The sequence below is a fragment of the Pimephales promelas genome, chromosome 19, assembly GCF_988280905.1.
Source record: "Pimephales promelas chromosome 19, fPimPro1.hap1.1, whole genome shotgun sequence".
NCBI classification, from domain to species: domain Eukaryota; kingdom Metazoa; phylum Chordata; class Actinopteri; order Cypriniformes; family Leuciscidae; genus Pimephales; species Pimephales promelas.
This window is the reverse complement of record NC_142787.1, coordinates 12136042-12160714: the sequence shown is the minus strand read 5'-3', so window position 1 is coordinate 12160714 and position 24673 is coordinate 12136042. Positions and strand designations below refer to the sequence as shown.

At 37.8% G+C, this 24673-nt stretch overlaps 1 protein-coding gene across 2 annotated transcripts in view; it reads right to left on the bottom strand.

Annotated features, from left to right (window-relative positions):
- LOC120471237 (synaptic vesicle glycoprotein 2C) overlaps positions 1–24673 on the bottom strand; it is a 59708-nt gene that overhangs the window by 24352 nt on the left and 10683 nt on the right. For both annotated transcript variants that reach the window (XM_089123607.1, XM_089123606.1), the window contains exon 3: positions 1636–1816. In XM_089123607.1, coding sequence (XP_088979733.1) covers positions 1636–1816 — 181 coding nt within the window. The remainder of the gene's footprint in view (positions 1–1635; positions 1817–24673) is intronic.

Genomic DNA, 24673 nt, shown 5'->3' with positions numbered 1-24673 from the left:
TTGACCAATAGGAGCACAGAAGCTTTTCCGTACACAACTTTCAAAAATGGCGAAACGAAAGAGAGACGATGGCGCTAACATTCAAACTAAAAGTAAAAATATATAAGAAAACAATATTTTACCTCAAGTTCCCTTAGGAGGATTGACAGCCCATACTGTCCTCTTCGAGCAATCCAGGAACGTGTCCATTGTCGGGTTTTCTTTCTTTTTTTACTTTTTTTTCTGAACACAGGACAGCCAATACAACACTCACCGCTTCAGCCATTGTTTGTTTACGTTCGTTTCCGGAAGTCACTCGATACTAGTTTCGCCTTCTCGATGATATCACGCGCACCGTTAAAGACGGCATGAGATGACTGGTCAGGAAGCAACCTGTAGTCTGACATATGTCTTGTCCATGACACGACAAGATTTTAGGAGTCAAAATCGCATAATCTGACACAGTGACTATCGTAACAGACAAAAAAAATGTGAAATCTGAACCAGGCATTGGTAGAATTAACTGATATGTACTTGCAAAGTTACTTATAGTCAGTAGAACGATATGGTGGGAAAAAAAGAGAAAGTGGACCACTGAAATAAAGTGTTACCCAAAAATCTTCTGGGTTTGCGTGAGTAATCAATAAAATAATTTTATTTTTGTGTGAACTGGGTTGGTTCTCCTAAAAATGAAAATTATGTCATTAATGACTCCCCTCATGTCGTTCCAAGCCCAAATTGTCTTCCGGTTCTGTTGTCAATCCTCGTTCAGTGACGCTGCTGACGTAATGTCTGGTGCGCCCGAGCTTCGTTCACTGTCTGAGGGAGACGCACGCTGTACAAAACAATCTTCAAAAACATGTCTAAGGATTTCCACACAGAGGAAGACTTGCTTTTTTTGGCCTGGCCATATTTATTTGAACCCGAATTCACAGCCGCACCAGATCCACAACAGAACCGGCCAGAAGACAAAACAATGCTGAATAAAGTCTTAGTTTTTGTTCATTTTGGACCAAAATGTATTTTCGATGCTTCAAAACATTGTAACTAACCCACTGATTTCACATGGACTACTTTGATGAAGTCTTTATTTCCTTTCTAGACAAGGACAGTATATCGTTCATACATTTTCAATGAAGGGACAGTTCTCAAACTAAATCTCATTAATGACATCATTTTCATTTTTGGGTGAACAAACCCTTTAAAGGGATACTCCACTTTTTTTGGGAAATAGGCTCATTTTACCACTCCCCCAGAGTTAAAGAGTTGGGTTTTTACCATTTTTGAATGTATTCAGGCGATTTTCTGATATTTAGAAGAATATCAGTAACCAGACAGTTTCTGGTCTCATTGACTTCCATAGTAGGAAAAAAATATACTATGGAAGTCAATGAGACCAGGAACGGTCTGGTTACTGATATTCTTCTAAATATCAGAAAATCGTCTGAATGGATTCGAAAACGGTAAAGCCCAATTGTTTAACTCTGGGGGAGTGGTAAAATAAGCCTATTTCCCCAAAAAAGTGGAGTATTCCTTTAAGAACGCTCTGAGTAACCTTTCCCACAATGCATTAGGTAAGTAAAGGAAAGATCATCAAAGCCGAAGATGGATGGTTTTCTTCCATTCATCCTCATGGAACATGAGAGAAAGACTCACCCGAATCCCGAGAGCATCCTGCAGAAGAGGAAGGTGCCGTATCCCTGAACGAAGGATGAGAGGAAGGCGAAGAAGCCGTTGACTGACATACACACCAGCAGACACTGCCGTCGGCCCACCTTATCTGACAGACCGCCCCAGAAGAACGCTCCCACCATCATTCCCAGATACACCACACTGCCTGCAGAGGGAATAGCAGGAGTTCATCATCATCATGAAAACACATACTACAAACATTCTTTTTGAGGACATTCACTGACATAATACAATCTCTAGCTTTTCACACTGACGTTACCCATCGCATCTAAAGCCACATTCACAAACACAGCTAAATTCAGTAGTCAGTTAATTACGTTCTGCACACACACAGTTCAGACATTTACTGGAGTGACAACTGCATTCTACAACCGAATTAAAGGGTTAGGGTTGATCATGATTTCACTTTTGTAACTCTAGTTAGAGTGTAATGTTGCTGTTTGAGCATAAACAACATCTGCAAATTTACAGTCGATTTTTAAGGACTACAATAAACGGCTGGTAGGGACTACACAAGCTTCCTCCCGAGTTAGTGACATCCCAAACCCTAAAATTTACATAAACCCCGCCCCCGGGAACGCGATTTACAGATTATCGTGACAGAATATTTTAATCAATGACTAGAAGATAGTTAATTCCACATCAGCTACATAAATTCATCAACTAACCATTCAGAAAAGTCCTGTTGCTTCTACATGTTGAAAGTCACTCAAGTGGAAACACTTGACCTGTCACTCAAGTGGCCACGCCCTTAATTATGCAAACATTTAAGGCTTAATATCATTTAAACGGATGAGTTATAAAAATATTTACCGCCCTCTCAGTCATCATGAAGGGCAAGATTGGCTATATAGATCAAAATCACTTTTTCTACCAGATTGTAAACATGTTTTTTTCTGCTGTATAGTTGGGCATTTTAACATGGGAGTCTATGGGATTGACTCGTTTTTGGAGCCTGTCTCTAGAGGCCAGTCGATGAATTGCAGTTTAAGTCACTTCCGTGTTGGTTTCAAGAGAAAAAAATAAAATATATAAAATATCTGAAATAAATCCAAATACTTTATGCTAAAAATAAGACCAAAATTTCACGACCCACACCAGCTCACTTTAATAACTCCATAAACCTAATGGCTTTATGAGCCAAGCTTAAACAACAAGCTCAAAACCCGAATTATAAGTGGATGTGGCAAACTTAACCGTGACAATGTGACATCAAAAGAAATGTATTGCAGTTCCTTTGGTTAAATAAAACAGACACAAGTCAATAGTTGTCATTCATCAAGAAAGAATATAGAGATATAAAATGAATGTGTAGACTATTTGAGACATTTTTGAGATTTCTTCTGAAACTCATCTCTCACAGAAATTCTCCATTTGATTTGCATTTAATCTCACTTCTGCCTAACAACTGAGATATTAAAGAGATCTCATTAGAGAATGTCCCTATGTGTTCAATAACTGTAACATAAATCACTCACACAGCTGTTATTAGTTTCATTGATCCGTTTCCATCACCCCAAGCCACAGTAGACTTTAAAAGGGCAAATTTAAAGAGACAGCTCACCAAAAAATGTGAACACACACACACTAAGATTTATTATCTAAATATGTATGAAGTTTAATATTCTTTTGTGTTTCACCGAATAAAGTCATACAGGTTTTGATCAACATGAGAGTGAGTAAATAATGACTGAATATAAAATTTTAGATGAGGAAAGTTAAGCCAAAATTGAATGTTCATCTCATATTGTTTGAAACCTGCAACTTCTGGTTATAAAATTCTTCTGGCAACAAAAAGTTTGGTTTGTTCACATCTTGTGGGATGCATTCATGTTACCCTAAGACAATATATAGCTAACTAACACACCTGAGCTCAATAAATAAGAACCGAAGGCTTTTATTCACTTGAGATGTGCAATGCCTCAACAGAAAGGACAACAGGTGTATATCAATCATTGTCCCTTTATTCCAGCTGTGAGTTCAGAAGGACGGGTTGATCATCACTCATTCCATCCAGTAAATACACACACACACACACACACACACGCACACTCAAATATATAACAGAATAAATCCAGTCCTGTCCACTCATTCAGGATGAAGTAATAAAAATGCAAATTTATGTTGTAGAATGTAAAGTGAAGGCCGTTTGATGTGCATGAGCTCGACCAATGAAAACACAGAGGCGCATCTCTGTCTATCTTTCAGTGCTATTTGGTGTTCTTCATCCCTGGCGTTCTCTGTAGAGTATGAGGAGGAGTGTGTGTTATCTCGCTGTGCAGACGTTATGGGCCGCCCTGGTCATCCATTACTGTCTGACAGCACTGAATACTGCGGCTCGCTCTCGCTTTCTAGACCGATACGCTATATTCAGCAAAAGAGCTGCCTTCACAGAGACATATCTACAGTATTACAGTCACTGATCTTTCCATAAAGTACTTGTGCTATATTTTTACATACAGTATATATATATATACTGTATATATATATATATATATATATATATGAAGAGTTCAGATGCAAAAGCCTCTAAGTGCCATTTGAAATTTTCTTCTAGAATGATCATTTTTATCAAGCTTGTATATTTAAGTTCAGTTCACTTAAATGGCAATGATAATTACCTATTAATTGTTATTTAAGTAAAATTACTGAACTTAAATATACAAGTTTGATAAAAATCATCATTAAAGAAGAAAATTTCAAATGGCAGGTAGAGGCTTTTGCATCTGAACTCTTCATATATATATATATATATATTAAAGGCTCATAATTGTGTTTTGGAGTCTTCTACAACAACTTAACATGCATCTAAGGTCAACAATTTTTTTTTTATAATATACTTTTTAGCATCACCGCATTTCTCAAAGAGTCTGAAAACAGTTCGATGAAGGGTCTCTCAAAAACCCTCCTTTCCGAGAGTCTACTCTGCTCTGATTGGTCAGATGGCCCAGTCTGTTGATTGGTCTACTCTGCTCTGATTGGTCAGATGGCCCAATCTGTTGTGATTGGCCTGCTCTGATTGGTCAGTTGGCCCAGTCTGTTGATTGGTGTACTCTGCTCTGATTGGTCAGATGGCCCAGTCTGTTGATTGGTCTACTCTGCTCTGATTGGTCAGATGGCTCAGTTTATTGTGATTGGTCTACTCTGCTCTGATTGGTCAGTTGGCCCAGTCTGTTGATTGGTCTACTCTACTCTGATTGGTCAGATGGCCCAATCTGTTGTGATTGGCCTGCTCTGATTGGTCAGTTGGCCCAGTCTGTTGATTGGTGTACTCTGGTCTGATTGGTCAGATGGCCCAGTCTGTTGATTGGTCTACTCTACTCTGATTGGTCAGATGGCCCAATCTGTTGTGATTGGTCTGCTCTGATTGGTCAGTTGGCCCAGTCTGTTGTGATTGGTCTACTCTGCTCTGATTGGTCAGATGGCTCAGTCTGTTGTGATTGGTCTACTCTGCTCTGATTGGTCAGATGGCCCAATCTGTTGTGATTGGTCTACTCTGCTCTGATTGGTCCGATGGCTCAGTTTATTGTGATTGGTCTACTCTGCTCTGATTGGTCAGATGGCTCAGTCTGTTGTGATTGGTCTACTCTGCTCCGATTGGTCAGATGGCCCAGTCTGTTGTGATTGGTCTACTCTGCTCTGATTGGTCTGATGGCCCAGTCTGTTGATTGGTCTACTCTGCTCTGATTGGTCAGATGGCTCAGTTTATTGTGATTGGTCTACTCTGTTCTGATTGGTCAGATGCCCCAGCCTTTTGTGATTGGTCTACTCTGCTCTGATTGGTCCGATGGCTCAGTTTATTGTGATTGGTCTACTCTGCTCTGATTGGTCAGATGGCCCAGTCTGTTGTGATTGGTCAACCACTTACAGCTTGTGTCATAAACCAAATGGCCATTACCATATATGGATTTCAGCTCCGGATCTTCCTCAGTACCTGATAGACAGTGATACAAACAGTAACCACCATGGTGTCTGTTCTCTGTATCAATCTCATCCTTTAGAAGTGCATCAAAGTGGATTTACTTTACAGCAAACAAAACACGTTTTCTTGAAACACTTCCAGCCTCAGCTATAACTACAGTGTTTGAGGGCAGGGTAAAGCAAACTTTGTTTCCTGGCGACCAATGAAGACCTTCGCTGGTATTACGCAAATTAATTACAAACATACATAGGTTCGAGCAGGAAGACTGGCGTTACTGACGACTCGTTTCAGGCGGTTCAAAATCGATTCTTTTTTCTTGGAGACAAAAACTTCATTTATCTACACTTTGATCTTTCAGCTTTATTACACACTAAATGAAAGGTTATACCCCCCAAAAAGCATAATGGGGCACTTTTAACATGTATTTTTTTGTAATACCATACATAAATTGTTTGTAAATAGTGCACTTATAACAACTTTTGCAAAATTTCATGTCATTGGAATTGATTTCCTTCATATTTTCTCTTGATTTTACAGCCTTCTCCACCTTAAGATTTCTCTCATGTGGGATTTATTTCAGTGAACTGCGTCTACATGTCAAAGCTCTAGTTATTAACATCCCAGCACTCAGTAAGTAAAAATGAGCTCCTGAGGAGTGAAATTTCCTTTTCTCTCGTTCTCTCTCACAGACTGATTTGAGAATTAAATTATTCCCATAATTCACCCGATCCTGTCACTGACAATCCCATCGGAAAGAGCAACAACCAGAGCGAAACGCACGACTCTAAACAGAAACAAGGTGCAGGGACTGGAGGAACATTTTACAAACTTCTTTTTAAAAAAGAAATCTTTACTTCTTTTTTGTGAATCTGGCCCCTGGTTTGCTTGACCAATCAGAGTGCAGGACAGGACAAGAGAGGGCGGGTCAGACGTCCTGTATGTTTTAATTACAGAAGTTCTAGACAGATTAAGACTAATTGGTAACACTACAATAAAGTCGATTAGTTCACATTATGTATTTACTAACATGAACTAACAATGAGCTTACAGTATTTATGAATCTTTGTTAATGTTAGGTAATAAAAATACAACTGTTCAGTTTGTTCATGTTAGTTCACAGTGCATTAACTAATGTTAACTAATACAAACTTGGATATTAATAACAATAACATATTAGTAAATGTTGAAATTAACATTAACAAAAGATTAATAAATGTCCATGTTCTTAGTCCATGTTAACTACGGAACCTTATTGTAAATTGTTACCGACTAATCTACAGTAGCTTGATTACACAACAGTGTCAATCCTGATAAACTCAAGCTGAGACTCAAATCACACACAGATATTTGTTTTTCCGATCTGATCTTTAGTGGTTTTCCGAGCGATGACACGTGATCTGTTTGTTCAGACAGTGTTGGCAGTATCTGCTGTATCTACATCCGCCGCTCTTCTTATGACGCAAGTCTCTACACAATACAAGCTGAAAAACTAGTTTGCGTTACGCCTGCTACTGACTGTGAGATTTCAGCAATTCTGTAAGATCATTACAAATCACACTGACTGTACGACATGGATCTTATAAACTGCAGTACGACATGTATGTAGACTACAATGATGACACCTATTGAATCGTAGGACGTAAGTTAGAATAGAAGAATCAAACGTTATTAGCGACCGCTAGTGGTGAACAAAAAGAGCAAGATCAATCGCACTTAAAGGGGTCAGGAACTGGGGTGCGTTTCCCGAAATCATCATTAGCCAACTTTGGTCGCAAGTTCCGTCGTTATCTGCATAGTTTAACGAGTCGGTTTCCCGAAACCATCGTTCCAAGGGACATTCGCAAACAGCATCGCAAAGTTGTGTGGTTCGAACGACAGCTCTCGACCTGTGGTAAAGCATCGTTTCTATATTGCATGACATTTGGAGGTAATAAATCCTTATCGTGAGCAAAATGAGCAAGCTGACATTCAGTACAACCGGTGCCTTTTATTCAGAATACATACAAATGTAATTTACGTCTTTTAGTTTTGATCAAAAGATTTGAAGTAACGTGTTTGAAGAGTGCACATGTGCGAATGTGCATACTATGTAAGAACGAGCCAAATATTGAGTCTGGTAATGAAGCAAAATAACTGAGAACAATTAGAAATAGTCCTCAGATGACATGTCTGTAATTTATATAAAACAAATCTAGCGTTAATTGGATCTCAAACAGTTTCATTAAAAGTAGTTATTACTCCACCATGTGCGAAACCAACGTGGTTGAACGATACTTTGCGACAGTGGGTTACGGGAAACAGTCGTGAGCTAGTTGATTTCTCCAACGATGCATCGTACTATGATAGTGAACTACATCGCTGTACGGGAAACACACCCCAGGTTTTTAAAGATATATACAGTATATTGCTGTCTGAGGTCCACTTATGACGTTCACTTGGTTTTTAAATTCAAAAACATCAAAATGAATAAGTAACAGGCTATTTTCTACGCTAGTTTTGAGCCTAGCTCAAAAACGCTCGGTTTTTAATGGGCGTCTCGCACTGAAGACTTGGAAGTAAACGCCCACTGCTGTAACAGTTTTGCATATTATAATGAGTTTCAACTCACTCGGTGCACGTGGGGGAAATTGTTTTGAAAACATCCAATGTTGTAAAATGGCAACCGGAATGATTCGCCCATACATGTTCGACCCAGAGTCCGTGTGTTTCACAATTCCTGTCAGATCCAATAGACCTTTCTCACAACTTCCGTATTTGTGACCGGAAATACGCAATTGTCGTGGTAATCTTCTTCCGCTCCATTCATAACAGATAGCGCCGAAGGCAACTAGTGAGAGTTGTTGCGTACCGATCTTTTTGGTTATTCCCAAAAGCAGCCATACCTGTCGTTTTCATTCCTTCCCTCGTCAGTTCCCTGTCGATGAAGTTCGAAGGAACTGGATTCAGGCAATCTGGCGGGATGTTATCGATCCTGTGATCTTCTGTACTTCTCATGTCACCATTCACTAATAAGCCGTCATTGTTTGTTTATTTTTTATGTTTTGTGTATTTTTGAAGTAACGTTAGTTCATGTTCAACTTTATTAAGATATTTGTATCTAGCGGAATAAGCACATAAAAATATACACCACAACATAAAACAAGATAAATAAGAACACACAACAGTGGGCTACATATAAATTTAAAATATTAATATATACCATTCTGAGTATTTAACAATCTGAGTGTACAAGGGATAAATTAATATTTGTATAATTTTTCTTCATCTTTGATCGTTCTATAGCAACAGCAGTGCAAAAAATTCAGGATAACTGTTGAATAAAACTGACAGACTTCTTTCTGGTATTCACATCAAAATGCAGTTTATTGTAAATAATACTCCCTAAATATGAATAACTTTCCACACACTCCACCTTCTTACCTTTAATGAACGTATATCGGGAAGAATGAGCTTCAGTTCTGAAATCAATAGTCATATCTTTGGTCTTAGATACATCAGCTGCAGACAAGCATCACCACAGCATTTTACAAAGTCATCAACAACTGGACCATGACAAGTTTACATTTTTTCGAAGTCTTGAAGACTCTCTGATCAATTTTCTCCTCCCAGAGTAGGTTTTTCTAATGTGTCGACAGTTGATGGGAACTCCGTTTCCACAACGATTACGTATTTCCGGTTTTTGTGAAAAAGGTCTAGACGGCACAGCACGTTCTTTACTCTTTATCGGTCTGCATATCCAGTCTCGACCTGTGTCTTGTTTACAAAACAATCCTCAGTGAAATGAAGCGAACAAACAGACAATGTTTTACCCTCATCAGCTGGAACGTCATTAAAAATAAAGTTTATCCATGCTATCCTACTGGAATCCAATGGAAGCTTGTGCAGCGACTGTCTTCTTCCACATCCAGGCACTGTACAATATTTTGTAAATGGCATGTTAATTGCTCGGTAGCTCAATCCGGTTTGTCATCACAAGGTAGGCCTATGTTATTTAGCTATGCGTGTAATGCGCGAATCGGTGGGCGGAGCTAAACCGGACGTGTTGAAGTAGGCGTTGATCTTCTTCTACGGGGGTGGTGTTTTATCCTCTTTGTCGTCATAGTTCCCAACTTTGAAAAACGAGTCGTTTGCTGAGGCTGGTGTCAATAAAAAATGTTATTAGACTAATAAGGACGTTTTCAGTTCTGAAACTTACAGGATATTCTTATAATATGATGACCTCTTAGATGTCAAAAGCTCAAGGACAATTTGATTTCTCAGTTCATCACCCCTTTAAACAATTGTGGTTTTTATGTGCACTGAAAAAAAAAAGGAGGAAGCGAAACAGGAGAATAAAGACGTGGCTAGGGAAAACAAGCCAACTTGGCATTTTCTTTGTAATTTTGTAAATGGACCTTGAGGGAAACAGTAGTTTTAAGTTTTAGCGTCATGTCACATTGATCAATACGATGTCGCATTTTATTGGCTAGTCAGCAGACGTAGGTCGTAGCAGCACACACACACTGTGAGATGATCATGCTAAATGTCTGACATTGTCAGAAAATGATCTCAAGCTATCTATGAATCTCTCTCCCGACCACAGAAATCCCTACGATTGGTCATCTTTCATCTGGGACAGCCCAAAATCATACGATGTGTGCCGGGCATTAATAGAACAAGCGCGTCGTATGGTTATTACACGCTCGCGCACTCAATGGCTGACAGCGCCTGTTAGTGGTGGAACTAGTTTATGCAAGCCCTAATACAGTATTTAGCAATAATAACTGGTCATAACTACATATTAATACACACTACCATTCAAAGGTTTGGGGTCTGTAAGATTTTTTCATGTTTTGATTGGCTTTCAAGTTTCTACCGCTCGCCAAGGCTGCATTTATTTGATCAAAAATATATTAAAAACAGTAAAAATTTGAAATATTATTGCAGTTTAAAAAAACTGTTTGCTATGTGAATATACAGTAAAGTGTAATTTATTCCTGTAATCAAAGCTGTATTTTTTTAACATCCTTACTCCAGTCTTCAGTGTCACATGATCCTTCAGAAATCACTCTAATATGATGATTTGGTGTTTAAGAAATATTTATGATTATTAAAAACACGCACACACACACACACACCAGCTTGAGCTGTACAACATCTGATGTTGCTGATACTGCAGTATGAAAGAATGGAAAGAGAGAGAGTGAGAGAGAGCAGTAAAGCGTGAAATCAGAAAGTGTCGGGCATATTACAGACGCCTCTCAGGGGTCTTTTCAGTAGAACAGCGTCTCACCTCTCATCTCTCCATCACTCCATCCTCTCTATCTCTCTAACACTGGGAATGTGATCACCGGGCTAATGGACACACTAAATTACCCACATCACATTTACTGTACTCTTCTTTACACCCTTTCTTCCTTTTTGTAACGCACAAATTGCTTCACATACTAAAAATCCACATCACATTTTTTGTATCCCAGCATGCATTAAGTTATGTTCAAAACGTTCAGTTTTTTTTTTAAAGGTTTTCAAAACGTTTTTATTTTCTTGATTATACCAACATTCCATTTTATCGTTTTCAAACATTATGGAATCGTTATTTTTTGAATGTTCTCTGAATGTTCTGTTGTAACGTTTAAAAAAAATTAAAAGAACCTTCAACTAAGCATCCCATGAATTGTAACAATAAAGTGATTTGTTATGAGAACATTATCAAAGACCAGATAACTTTGAACAAACACTATTAATGTCACTGGAAGTACAATAGTTCATAACTTTGAGAGAACCTTAAAGGGTACATATCATGCTTTTAAATCATTCATTTTTACATATAAATCATACCGTTGTGGTCTATATAAAACATAACTGCAATGCTTGGGTCTGAATTCCTCATTATTATAGCTCCACAGGCCCCTTTTCTACCCCTTTTCTGATGTGCGTCTTTGAGCGACCCGTTTAATAGCGTCCCCTTTAAATAAAAAGGAGATGCGTCATACCCCGCCCGCTCTCCAGGTCGATGAATTCACAGTCGGTTCAACTCCCCACGTTCGGCCATTATTGTAGTTTGATTAGAGATATACGATTATATACGATAAGAACATTTTTATTCCCACATTAATAAAATGTCAACAACAGAAGACTGTCAAGCCTTACATATTCGAGCCAGAGCGAGCAAGTTGATAAAGACGACGACGAACCTGCAGAACAACCTTCATATGGATGTATTGGTATGTGAGTTAACTGTTTTGTGTTATTAGTGAAAGTCGACTATTTCTCTTGTTAAAACAAGCACACTGACAAGATAAATGACTACGGTCTAATCTTACCACAAACAATCTGTATTGATAATATGATACGTTTAGAAAAGCATCAGAAAACAACGCAGCTAAATGACCATTGATGAAACTCAAGAACAATAATACTGCAGACGTGTAATGTTACTTAAAACAAAAACAAAGAAAGACAAAGGTACTGCTAAACCATGACCACCATGTGTTTTAAGAAAGTAAAGTACTTTATTTTTATTAACGATATTTACAGCTTATCGAAATGCTCTGTCCGTCGTCTCCAAAGATAGAAGGAATTTACCCCCTCATTCAGACGAAGTCAATCGGCAAACCCTTCTTTATACTGGCGGAGGTTGTTGAAGTGGGAATCCTTGAAGTGCTTCAGGTCACTAACGTACATCCAACAACCGAACATTTTGACTTGGCCTCTCGTAACTTCTGCATCATTGAGCTCGGACTACAAAATCGGAGCGAGAAATAATAATGGCGGATTGCTCGAAGTGTTGGACCGGTAGTCAATGTCCTTATTTGGCAGTTCCGCTGCAAATACGGTGACGCATTGCTCAAAAAACGTCATAAAGAACAGAAAAATCTGAACAGGTTGAAAAATATGACCCAAACAGAATTTAAGGATATAAACGAATCACCTGAAGAGAATAATTTCATCTTTTCTGTACTTATAAACACTCCAAATATACAACAAAATGCATTTAAGGGCTAAAAAAGTGTATTTTGCACGATATGTCCCCTTTAATTAACGTTCTGAGAACATTCCCTGTTCTTTCTTTCGTAATAAATGTCGGTGTGATGTCTTCACCGGCTCAGGACAGTGCACACGTGTGTATTCGCGGCACACACACACACTCTCTCATTTGCGTGTGTGACTGACGGCTCTCTTTATCTGGGACTGGGGAATATCTCCATCCGCTCTAATTCATCGATCAGAGTTATCGATCCCGAGCGCATGCGGAGTAAACATGCGCAGGCCAACTGTGTGTGTTTAACAAAAGCAGTGCGTTAAGATCCTGTGCCTGAGTGGGTGTGTTCTACGAGCATCATTACAGGAAAGAGCCGTCCTGGACGAAGAGGGCAGGAGGAGGAAAAGAACGGGTGATTACAGAGAGGGAGGGTAAATAGGCAAGCTTTACTGCAGGGTAAGAAGAAGAGGAGAAGGAGAAGAGATAATAGAAGCTCTGCGGCAGAGTGTCTCTTTTGTTCATTACCTGAACCAAACCTCGTGTACGACACACACCGAATACTGAACCAAGCTGCACACTGCACACACACACTCATTCTAATCAGATTGAACTTTTTTTGGTGTTTAGCAACTCAAATGTTTCTTCAAAAATGATCAATGCTATGCTGATTTAGAATCTGCTATGAAATATATGATTACATAATTTGATTTGAAATGATTGAATTATTCAATATTTACAATGGCAGTACTAAAACATACTATTGTACTATATACTATTAATATGAAATAAATATTAAATAACTCAAATTACATGATAACATAACTATACAAATATTGAAGTATGTTTATAGTCAACATTACTCTTTGTTTCTGAAAGGAGAACTTTTTTTGTACATGTGGAGTGCTGTCAGTACAGACAAAAACGCCAAAAATCGGTGTTGCCTCTTTTTAAAATTCGCACTCTGTTGACTTCAATGGGGCATGTTCTAAACCTGCTTTTAGCCTCTTAAAGGCCATGGTGCAGGTTTTTTTTTTTCTTTTTTGGCAATTTTCTAGTTGGTAATAAACATTTAAACAGTTATCCATTGTATCTGATGTTGTAGGGTACTCAAAAATTAAAATATAACACGGAAAATTGGGTGAAATGTTAGCTTTTAGCTAAAGCTAAGCGAGGATTCTTATTTCTCCCACAATGCATTCCATGACGTCACATGAGGCACTCGCTGACTGTTGGACGACAGACAGCCCCGCGGCCCGCCTACCATTTTGAGGGAGAGTGATACGAGGAGTTTAAGTTAGCTAGCTAGTGAAGCAGTGACACTGACAGTGACAGATTTATAAGTAAATATAGATAGATAGATCTTCCGAAGCTGGGTGCAGTTTGTCAAGATTAGGCGAGCAGATTTTTCAGCTAAGTTAACGTTAGCTCTGTCGCCGCCTACTCGAGAATATGCAGCGCGCATTTCAAAGAGGAGGATAACCACTCAGGGGATGCCAAGATGGTCTTACTTACTTCACTTGGATTAAAGAGTGAGAAGAGTGCTAAATTACTTCCAACCGCACTGCCGTCTGTGAACGCAAACCTCTCTGCTTGCCCTGTCCCGAGGTCGAGAGACACCGTCTGCCGCAAGCGAGAAATTGCCACGGTAAGCATCATGCTAACGTTAATGTTTACAAGCTGCATGTTAGCTAGCTCTGTGTGTATTTTGTATAACTACCGTGTTCCCTTTGACATAATAGCCTCCACTACAAGCACGATCACTATGACATTAGAAGAGCATTTTTCGTGATTCACGAATTTGAGCCAAAACAAAATTGCCCAGAAGTAAATGTCCATATTGTCATGAAGGCTTCGTGGCTAGTGTTTGGATCAGTGGTGATGATCATCAAGCGGCTTTCGCAATCGTGTGTTTGCGTTTTGTTATAACGTTAGACTGCTACTGTTCTCTTTTTCATTGACCGTGTCGTCAGGGCTGTAGTGGAGGCTAAATGCAGTTTACCTGCTGAAATTAGGTCAGAAACAGTTTATCCACTTTTAACTTCAGAGTTTAGCTAAGTTACCTCTCAGTAATTCACTACCTCACAGAGTTTATGTTACTAACTTTACCACGTGTATTAACACTAGTATTGTATAACATTTAATAGTAACATTCAAATCATCAAATATGGTCTGCATTTTTTTATTTTTTAAAACATTTAGTAGTGCATATTAGGGTCCAATGGGTAATCTCCCTGGCAATCTCATAACATTCTGTTTACTGTTTATGTTTGCTATAATTCAATTTCATGTTTTTTTCATTAGTGGCAATGATCTTTATACAGTATTATTATAATGTCTGCAGGTTATGCAACATCATTAATGAAGGCCCTTCGGGAAAGCTACACCAATTCACCTGCGGCTCTTCGAGAGGTTAGCGCCAGTTTGTCCCCATCGCCACCTCAGTCAAACAGGTTCCTGAGGAGGCCGTCAGCCTCTACCTAGCCCGGCAGTCACGCTTCAAGAACCTAATTTCACATTATTTTCTTTCCACAGACAAGTCCAATGGTTTAGTTGTATTTATTTATTTTAGTTGTTAGTTATCTTCTTTCCTTCTGTCCCTGTCATCTCATTTAGTGGTGGTTTCCTGCATTCTGCATGTTTTGTTTTTTTTCATTCATTTATTTAAATGGGTTAGGGTTATGTGTGTAAGCATATATGTGTATATATGCATAGGCCTACATACATACGCAAATATATATTATAATATTATATATATTATAAATAATATATACTTCAGGTTACCATAAGTTAGCTAACTTTAATGAAGAGTTGGTCATGTAAGCTATAGCTTGCTGCAATTAATGCATTATCTTCCAATAAGCATTAACTAAAACTGGCTACATAAAATGTACTGACTAGATTCACGAGAGGTCGGCTAATGTGTGTAAAAGTAAAACAATACAGTAATTTCATTAATTTACCAGCTCCACGACACGCGTTAGTTCCTCATTCCAGAGTTCCTATGGCGGTCTATGGGAGTGTCGTAACTCTCTCTCTCTATGGCTCTCTGGACTACACTATTACAGGCTAAAGATTTTTTGTATAGAGTTGTTTACTTAAAACCTGTGTCTTTGTTCAGTAATCTTTGTCCTTGTTCAGAAAATGTTTAGTAACCATTACAAGCAATGCCAATAAACTGTTTTATTCTTATAAAAATTCATGTGTTCTGTGTACTTTATAACATTTTGAGGGCAATTGGGTGATGACAACAGAATAAGCAATTATATTTTTAAATTAATTTTCATCCAAACGAGGCGATTGAAAGCCCTGATGGGTCTGGTCACGACTTTGGAATTGTTCGAGTACATTGTTCGATGCACTGTACTGGTATTGCCTAGGGATAAGTAGGAAAGATTCTTAAGTTTTAAACTCTGTAAGTAGGTTGGAAACGTCTCTGATTCATGTTTATTGTGTATGCAACACATCTCCTGTCACCTATAGCTGTTGTTCATGAACATACTCATGCGTGCTGGTTTGAAGGGGACCATTATCTTGCATGAAGTGTGAGTATGCTATGTGTAGCACAAATGGATTCAGGCATTATGCCTCATATCCAGAATGCTGGATATGTACACGTTACATCTGTATCAGTATATTTAAAGTAGCCTGCCTCCTCTGTATGGATAGAAAATTGTTATATTACAAGACACAAATTCAGATAGGCTTCTCAGAGCCTGTTTTATTACAGGTTTGAATGAATGAAATGTCTCTTCTGTATTAGAAAAATAAATATATAATTATTTTAGGTTTGAATGAATGAAATGTCTCTTCTGTATTAGAAAAATAAATATATAATTAAGAAATAACTAAAATAAATACCTCCAAATGTAACAAAAATAGCTCTCACAAACTTACAAAAACGAACTAACAAAATGTATCTAGTTTTCTTCCTCCTTATCCTGTTTTTCTTCCTCATGCTTGTTTGCCCATCTGATCTTTCCCAGAAGTTTTTTGAAAACCAGGACATTTTCATAATTAAAAAAATAAAATAAAAACAGCCAGGACAGGACGGGAAAACAGAAAATGTCCTGGTAAAACAGGACTGTTGGTCACCCTAACCAAGTCTAAAGTCAGTGGCGCGTTGCGTGTACTTTCAGATGCTATTTTATCCGCATGCTTGCAGATACAGAGTGAACAACGCGCATACACATAGTAGATGATTCTCTCATTTACACAGATGCATTTTACTTTTCACAAATGATGCATTATTATAAGGAAAACTATTTAAACACGAGGGAAATCATTGTTGTGTTCATGATGACGATAGGAAAAATAGGCATAAAGCATACACATTTGCCCAAATTGATATGCATAACCGAAGCTAATATGGGTGGGTTTGTCCCATCCCCAATGTCACTTCTATTTCTTTTACAGCCCTGACGAGAACATCGATCTCCTCGGCTTTGAACCATCAGACTTTACTGTGAAGTGTGAACCGATTCTGAAGCGCGCCGCTGCCTGCAGCTGCGTCTGCCTCATGTGACGTCATCGCCGAGTCGCGTGAAAAATAACCGTCACTAAACAAAAACTACAAAAACGGGACTTTAACACCATTTTTGAGATATTTCTAACTTCATATACATATCTTAACTGCTTTATGTACCCATTAATCGACAGTAGTGTTTAACCTGCACCATGGCCTTTAACATCCTTGATTTGTCATTACGAGAGCACAGCCATGTGAGTGGTGTTATTAAGAGTGACCACAGTCAATCTGACTGCAGTAGATGTGAAAGACATGAATAAAAATGGTTAATTCAGCCAGCTCACATACAGTACCTGAATTTACTTCCTGTTTTCTTTCGTAGTCCAGAGTAGTCGATTGTCGAGTTCGTGCACGATCATTGGTAACTAAGCAACACTGGAAACTCAGACTGTCAGCTGTCAGCCGATAGAGAGCCTAAGTCCCTCCCCTTCCGGTCGACCACCATGGGACCTTATTTCGGAAAAATATTGTATGGTAGTCAATGGCGAGACAACAAATATTTTGATCTTGTTTGAATTTTGCCCTGAATCACACATATGATGTTTGTCAATTTAAAAGATAAATTTTAAAGTAAAGAAAGTCGCAGTTTGATGTAAAACCGTTAAGGTATAAGACTGTGAAAATACGTAATTACAAAGACTACAAACCCCAAAGGCGCACATTTTCTCTCAATGAATGAAGCTAACTTTACTGAGGCTATTGTCTGTCATTGTTTCTACAGTCTTACGTTATAATCGTAACGTTACGCCGTCATACCTGAGTGTTTTGTACCAGACTGCACACACACGAGCAGCAGATCTCGCTCATTGTTTCGCTTCCCGGGAGATGTAGTTCATAGAGCGATTTTCACATAAAATTAAATGTTACTCTTCTGTTTTATGACAAACTGCAACGTTTTTGACTTTCAGAATTATATTTTAAATTGATAAACATCATATGTGTACTTGAGGGCATAGTTCAGACGGAATAAAAAGATAAGTTGTCTCTTGACATTGACTACCATTCATATTTTTTCCGAAATAAGGTCCCATGAGCCGGAAGCTCATGGGAAACTCGACAGTCGACTACTGTGGACTTCGACCGAAAACAGGAAGTAAACACAGGTATGTGAGCTGGCTGAATTAAAGATGAAGGATGAAGTCAACAGGTGTAGGCAACAACGATTTTTGTAGTTTTTGTCTGTACTGACAGCACTCCAAATGTATAAAAAAATGATCTCAATGTTAAAATTGACCGGAGTTCTCCTTTAAGAGGTCATGAACTGCTTTAAAAAAATTATAATGATCTTTAAGTTCTATTTATTTCACATCAAAAACATCCTAATTTGAAAGTAACAGAATATTTTCTGTCCTGTTTTTGACGCTGGCTCTGAAACACCACACTCAAGACTCAAGAGTTTTGCATATTAAAATAATGTTCAACGTGTGGAGTCGTTTTGAAAAGCCAGAGTCTGATCCTGAATCAGAAGACAAATCTAAACCTCAAAAAACAAAAGATACTCCAGTCTGCGACAGCTCGGTGATAAATTATCTTTATATATACGGTATTCGTGTGGTAATATTGTATTATGTTAGAGCTGAAACACTACAGAAAGGTGAATGTACCATGGCTCGTCACACTGTCATGCTTACATTCATCGCTCATCATTTTCAGTAAAGTGAGTCCATCTCATGATCTGTGACAAACAAAGCAACAGTGACACATAGTAAAAACACTGTTACACACACTTGTGTGTTGAGACATTACTGTCAGATCCAGTATAGTCAACACAGTCTCTCTGAAAAGCCTGCGTCCAACTGTCTTGTTTAAAAAACGAATCTACAGCCAAATGAAGCGAACGAACAAACAAACAAACCCACGCTTAGATTATGATGAATGCTGAGCAAAGACTGTTTTCATCAACTAAAACCTCAGAGAAATCTGTTGTTCAGTAAATCTATGTTTGTGTCTGTCTCATATTTACTATGTACTATGTGACATGCGTGAACCAGTGGGCGGGGCTAAAGAGGCAATGATGTAGAAGTGGGCGTTAATCTTTTTCTTTCGTCACACTATGACGTCATACTGAGAAAAATGTCTGAAATGAGTCTTTTTCAATATGTGAGGAAGTTTTGAGTTATGAAACTTACAGGATATTCTTATAGTTTGGTGACCTCTTATATGTTAAAAAGTCAAAGAAAATGTGATTTATCAATTCATGTCTTCTTTAATTTTTTTTTTCCATGACAAATGTAATGCTGCTTTAGAATTTGGAATGAAATATGATTAAATTATCCACTTTTAAACTTTTACTTATATAATAGTAGCAAAAAACTCATGTTAATATTAAACTATATATTTAATATAGTTTATAAACATTAAATATTAAACAACACTTATTATAATAACTATAAAAATATTGAATGAAATAGACCTACACGTATTATTCACGTATAATATTGAATTATTCAATATTTGTAATGGTAGGAATTCAAATGTACAGGTAATATTAAATAAATATTAAATATAATCATATTTATAAACATTAAATATGGTGTAATACAGGGACGTGCACAGGAATTTTGAGGGGCAGTTGCTCTGACCTGAAAAAAGGGCACCCCCCCCTCCCCCCTCACGGGCTATATGAAGGAATATATTGAGTTGAATTTGTCACCTTCCAAATTGCCTTATCTAGCCGTGTTTATGTCCAAACGCAATGCCTCATCTTATGGTCTTATTATTATTTATAAAGATTGCAAAATGTCAGAGATGAGACAAATGAGCAAAAGAGTTCCTCATATTGTTGTTTATTGTTTTTTTAAATTATTATTATTTATTTATTTATTTGAAAAGAAATAATCTGGATTGAATGGAAAAACTCAAAAAAAGAAAAAACGCTTAGATTTCGGGAAAAAATACAATCTTTTTTTGCCAATCCTGACCTCCCCCTGGGGCCCTAAGCAAAATTCTGCTAAGGGGCCCTCTACCTGATCTGTGATGCCGTGAGCCATATAAACCATTTGCCATTGCCACTCAATACCGCCCAATACAATCCTCTCTCCTTTAAACAAAACAGTCAAAGAACAAGTACAACAATACAGAACAGAATGAGGTTCAAACAAACAATATTTACTGAATAAAGCGTTTTTATAGAATGTTAAGATAACAAGTGAATATTAACGTAAACATAAATAAGAAGAAAATAATAAAGTACAACCCTGAACTTTGGCTTTTGGGATTAACTTTGGTTCTCTCTACAGCCAGGGTATTTTTCGGAATCAGTAGCCTATGATTTTTATTTATTTATGCATGTTGAAGCAAATCTTGATTTATTGTTATATACTGAGGGATTAGCATTCATATTGACCAGAATGTCCAGCTAATCATCATTTTAAATTCAATATAGCCTATAAATCAATAGTCAATCAATGTCAAATTGCCAATACATTGGTTTCTTGCATAATTAGTGCAGTTGTTTAGAGTTTTTAACTACACTGAGACTAGATAATCAGTGTCTTTATAATGTGTACTTTGATTGGGAGTGCCATCATTCACGTATTGTACAGTATTTCTGGTCTCCACATTTCTGCTTGAAAAATGCGAGTTTCATTTCGTGCACGCGCACAGGGTTCTCAAGTTTGAGCAAAAGCTTGAAGTGAGATCACACGCGGTTAGGGGAGGAGCCATAATGAAGCCCCGCCCCACCCATCCCCGCCCCAATTTTACCCATTGTTCATAATTAACCAGAACAAATTAAAATTATAACAATTAGTAAATCTGATAAATGACAGAGCAATTCATCACATCAAATATACTCTTTAATGCAGTATTACAAATATAGCTAACCAAAAATATAACAAATTGCTCCAAACAGTTTCAAACAAATCTTTAAAAATTGCATTTTGATTTTTGAATGCGTCTTCTATCTAGACGAATGATTTATTGTGTGGTGGGACATTGAGAACAAATGGACAGATTAGAGTGCACCACCTCTTCCACTGTCTCCTCCTCTAATCTGGCAACTTTTTTAGGGGGCTTACCCTTTGGTGCCCAAAATGACAAAATATCTTTCTGCTTTTTTCCTGACATCTTTGAAAAATACAAATGCAACATTATGACAATGATTAAATATTACCCAGAGAGCAATCTGCTGTAATACATCCTTAATGTAACTAGAAAGACTAGTAATATTACAGTATAATATAATTTAAAATAAAATCAGTAAATCTTCATTCCTTTCCATACCCACTAACATTTCTCTTAGTTTCAGATAACGTAAGATAGCCAAACTGAGCCTGGTTGCAAAGTAGTTGTAGAGTTTTTGACTGCATCAATAATAATGTACGATGGGCTACATATTAAATGTTCTAGCCCAAAAATGTTAGACGAGCTTCTTCCAACTTACCTTCTTCTACATCACGACACATGTGTTCGCGCGATGTTGTTGGTTACCTAGTAACGAACGTACGGTGGCCGAGGATGTTCCGTCCATTTCCGTGTGTTCGCGCTACTGAATGACATGTCATGTATAGATCAGTGGTGCACGCAACGCGCATATATGTTGCCTAGTAACGAACGCAATCTGGCAGAGATACGCGCTGGCGGCAGGAAATTTCACTTTGTTTGCCTGCGCCTCGTATACAACGTTAGAAAGCTTTCAGCCAGGACAACTTGGTTGGCATTGCCTTTTCAGCGTGAGAAATACACAGTGTGGCGTGTGAGCGTGTGAACCGGTCGAAATGAGTGTGTCTCACGGCCAATGCGTGAGACTTGAGAACCCTGCACGCGCATATGAACGCAACACACGCGACGCGGTTATGTTTTCCGAGCTGTAGTAAACAAACACTGTTGTTGCACTTTGTCGTTTATAAAAAACAAAACGTAATAAATAATGGTATTTTACTCTCACTTTTGTCAGGCAAAAAGTGATGCAAGAGATGCACTGCCTGCCCAGATAGGTTAGCAAGACCAAAAACCATCAAACTTTGCTGACATCAAACTAGAGAGGAGAGAACACAAGTTTACCTGACTGCTGTTCCCGCAATTCACTCTCATGTTTTTCTTCTTCCTCTTTTCGTGACGAGAAGGATAGTTTTGCTTCATTTTGTCATGGACTTCGTACACATTAATTAGCGCGCGACACGAGATGGAGGCGCGGCCTGAGTAATTTGCGGTGCCTTGCCGCACCGGTCGCGTGCAGTCTATGGTCGCGTGAGGCACTGCAGCCACGTAAACAGTTTGACTTTCCCTTTCAGTGCCCGAATGGAAGTAAATGAGGCTTTGCGATTTTTATATTATTTTTTTGTCTAGGCCTACGTGAAATTTTACATCCATTGTACGATTTTTTTTTTTCCTCGGAAGGGCAACCTGAGTCGAGAAGGGCATATGGGCAGTTGCCCGGGCAACCTGAGCAACCCCCCTGTGCACGTCCCTGGTGTAATACATTATAAATACAATAGCTATATAAAACTAAATAGCAAACGTTGATGGCTTGATTTAGATTTTTCTCTCAATTGTTTTCCAGTCATTATAAATGTAATATGCTTTGGAATTTGGTATAAAATATAGGATTAAATAATAATCAACTTAAAATTGAATTTAAATTATTCAGTATTTGTAATAGTTGCCATAGAAAAGTACTATTAATATTAAATAAGCAAATATTAAACATAATATAATAACTACTGTATTAAATAACTGTAAAGACATTGAATAAAACAGATCTACAAGTATATCTATAGTTAACATGAATTAGTTTGTTTATTTTTCCCATGATTCTGCTTCTGTACAGAGAGCACACGTCTTCAGAAGAGGACAGTTAATCAAGACTAAGTGCAGAGTATTGATCAGAGAGAGAGAGAGAGAGAGAGAGAGAGAGAGAGAGAGAGAGAAGGGGGAGAAGAAACTGGATATACTTTTTTGATTAATCTACATGCACCATAACTCTCTACGTGCACAAATGCAACAAACAAAAAGAGCTCTATTCTGAAATATGCCATGATTAGTGTGATGAAATACAGAAATGAGCTCTGCACTGTGCTTGACAACACCAAGAAACATAAAGTTACTGTTACACCTGCAGATCACAGACATGATGCAAGTTTCATTTGTCCTCGCTGCAAGAAATAATGCTGCAAGATGCAACACAATAACACCAATTGGTGCATATTTACATAAGATGCAATCATGCATGTACACTCACCTAAAGGATTATTAGGAACACCATACTAAAACTGTGTTTGACCCCTTTCGCCTTAATTCTACGTGTCATTGATTCAACAAGGTGCTGAAAGCATTCTTTAGAAATGTTGGCCCATATTGATTAGATAGCATCTTGATGTTGATGGAGATTTGTGGGATGCACATTCAGGACACGAAGCTCCAGTCCCAAAGATGCTCGATTGGGTTGAGATCTGGTGACTGTGGGGGCCATTTTAGTACAGTGAACTCATTGTCATGTTCAAGAAACCAATTTGAAATGATTCAAGCTTTGTCACATGGTGCATCATCCTGCTGGAAGTAGCCATCAGAGGATGGGTACATGATGGCCATAAAGGGATGGACATGGTCAGAAGAAACAATGCTCAGGTAGGCCGTGGCATGTAAACGATGCCCAGTTGGCACTAAGGGGCCTAAAGTGTGCCAAGAAAACATCCCCCAAATCATTACACCACCTCCACCAGCCTGCACAGTGGTAACAAGGCATGATGGATCCATGTTCTCATTCTGTTTACGCCAAATTCTGACTCTACCATCTGAATAACTCAAAAGAAATCGAGATTCATCAGACCAGGAAACATTTTCATGTCTTCTACTGTCCAATTTTGGTGAGCTCTTGCAAATTGTAGCCTCTTCTTCATATTTGTAGTGGAGATGAGCGGTACCCGGTGGGGTCTTCTGCTGTTGTAGGCCATCCACCTCAAGATTGTGTTGTGGCTTCACAAATGCTTTGTTGTATTCCTCTGTTGTAACAAATGGTTATTTCAGTCAAAGTTGCTCTTGATTAGATAATTGCATTAATGAGAAATTGAACAAGTGTTCCTAATAATCCTTTAGGTGAGTGTATTTCAGACACAACAGGCAAACACACACACACACAAAAAAAACTTCTTGTGATTAGGACAGACACTTCACATGCATTTCACCATTTCTTTTGATGGAACTATTCCCACAAACTCAAAAAAATGCAATAGTAAACCTCTGTTGTGCAAAACTTTAATTGTGCAGAAACTGTTAATTTTCACTTGATTATTTAAAAAAAAAACAGATTCATTCAATTGTTAATACTTGATTACCACCGTTTTTGTTAAATAAAATTTGTACTGAATCATAAATGCAGATTTTTTTCTTAAAAGACAACAGCAAAACATTTCATAGGGCCTCGTTATTGTAAAAAAAGTTTAATGTTTTATAAAAAAAAGTTTATAAATTTTTATAAAAGATACGCTTTTTGATTTTTAAAATGTAATTACACTATTAAAATACAGAAAATTAATGCAGAAAAAAATGTATTCCAGAAAAAATAAAACGAAAAAAATTTGGGGGACTATCAATGTCACAAAAATATGATAAAAGATGCCAATTTTCAAATAATAATTAATAATAATTGCAT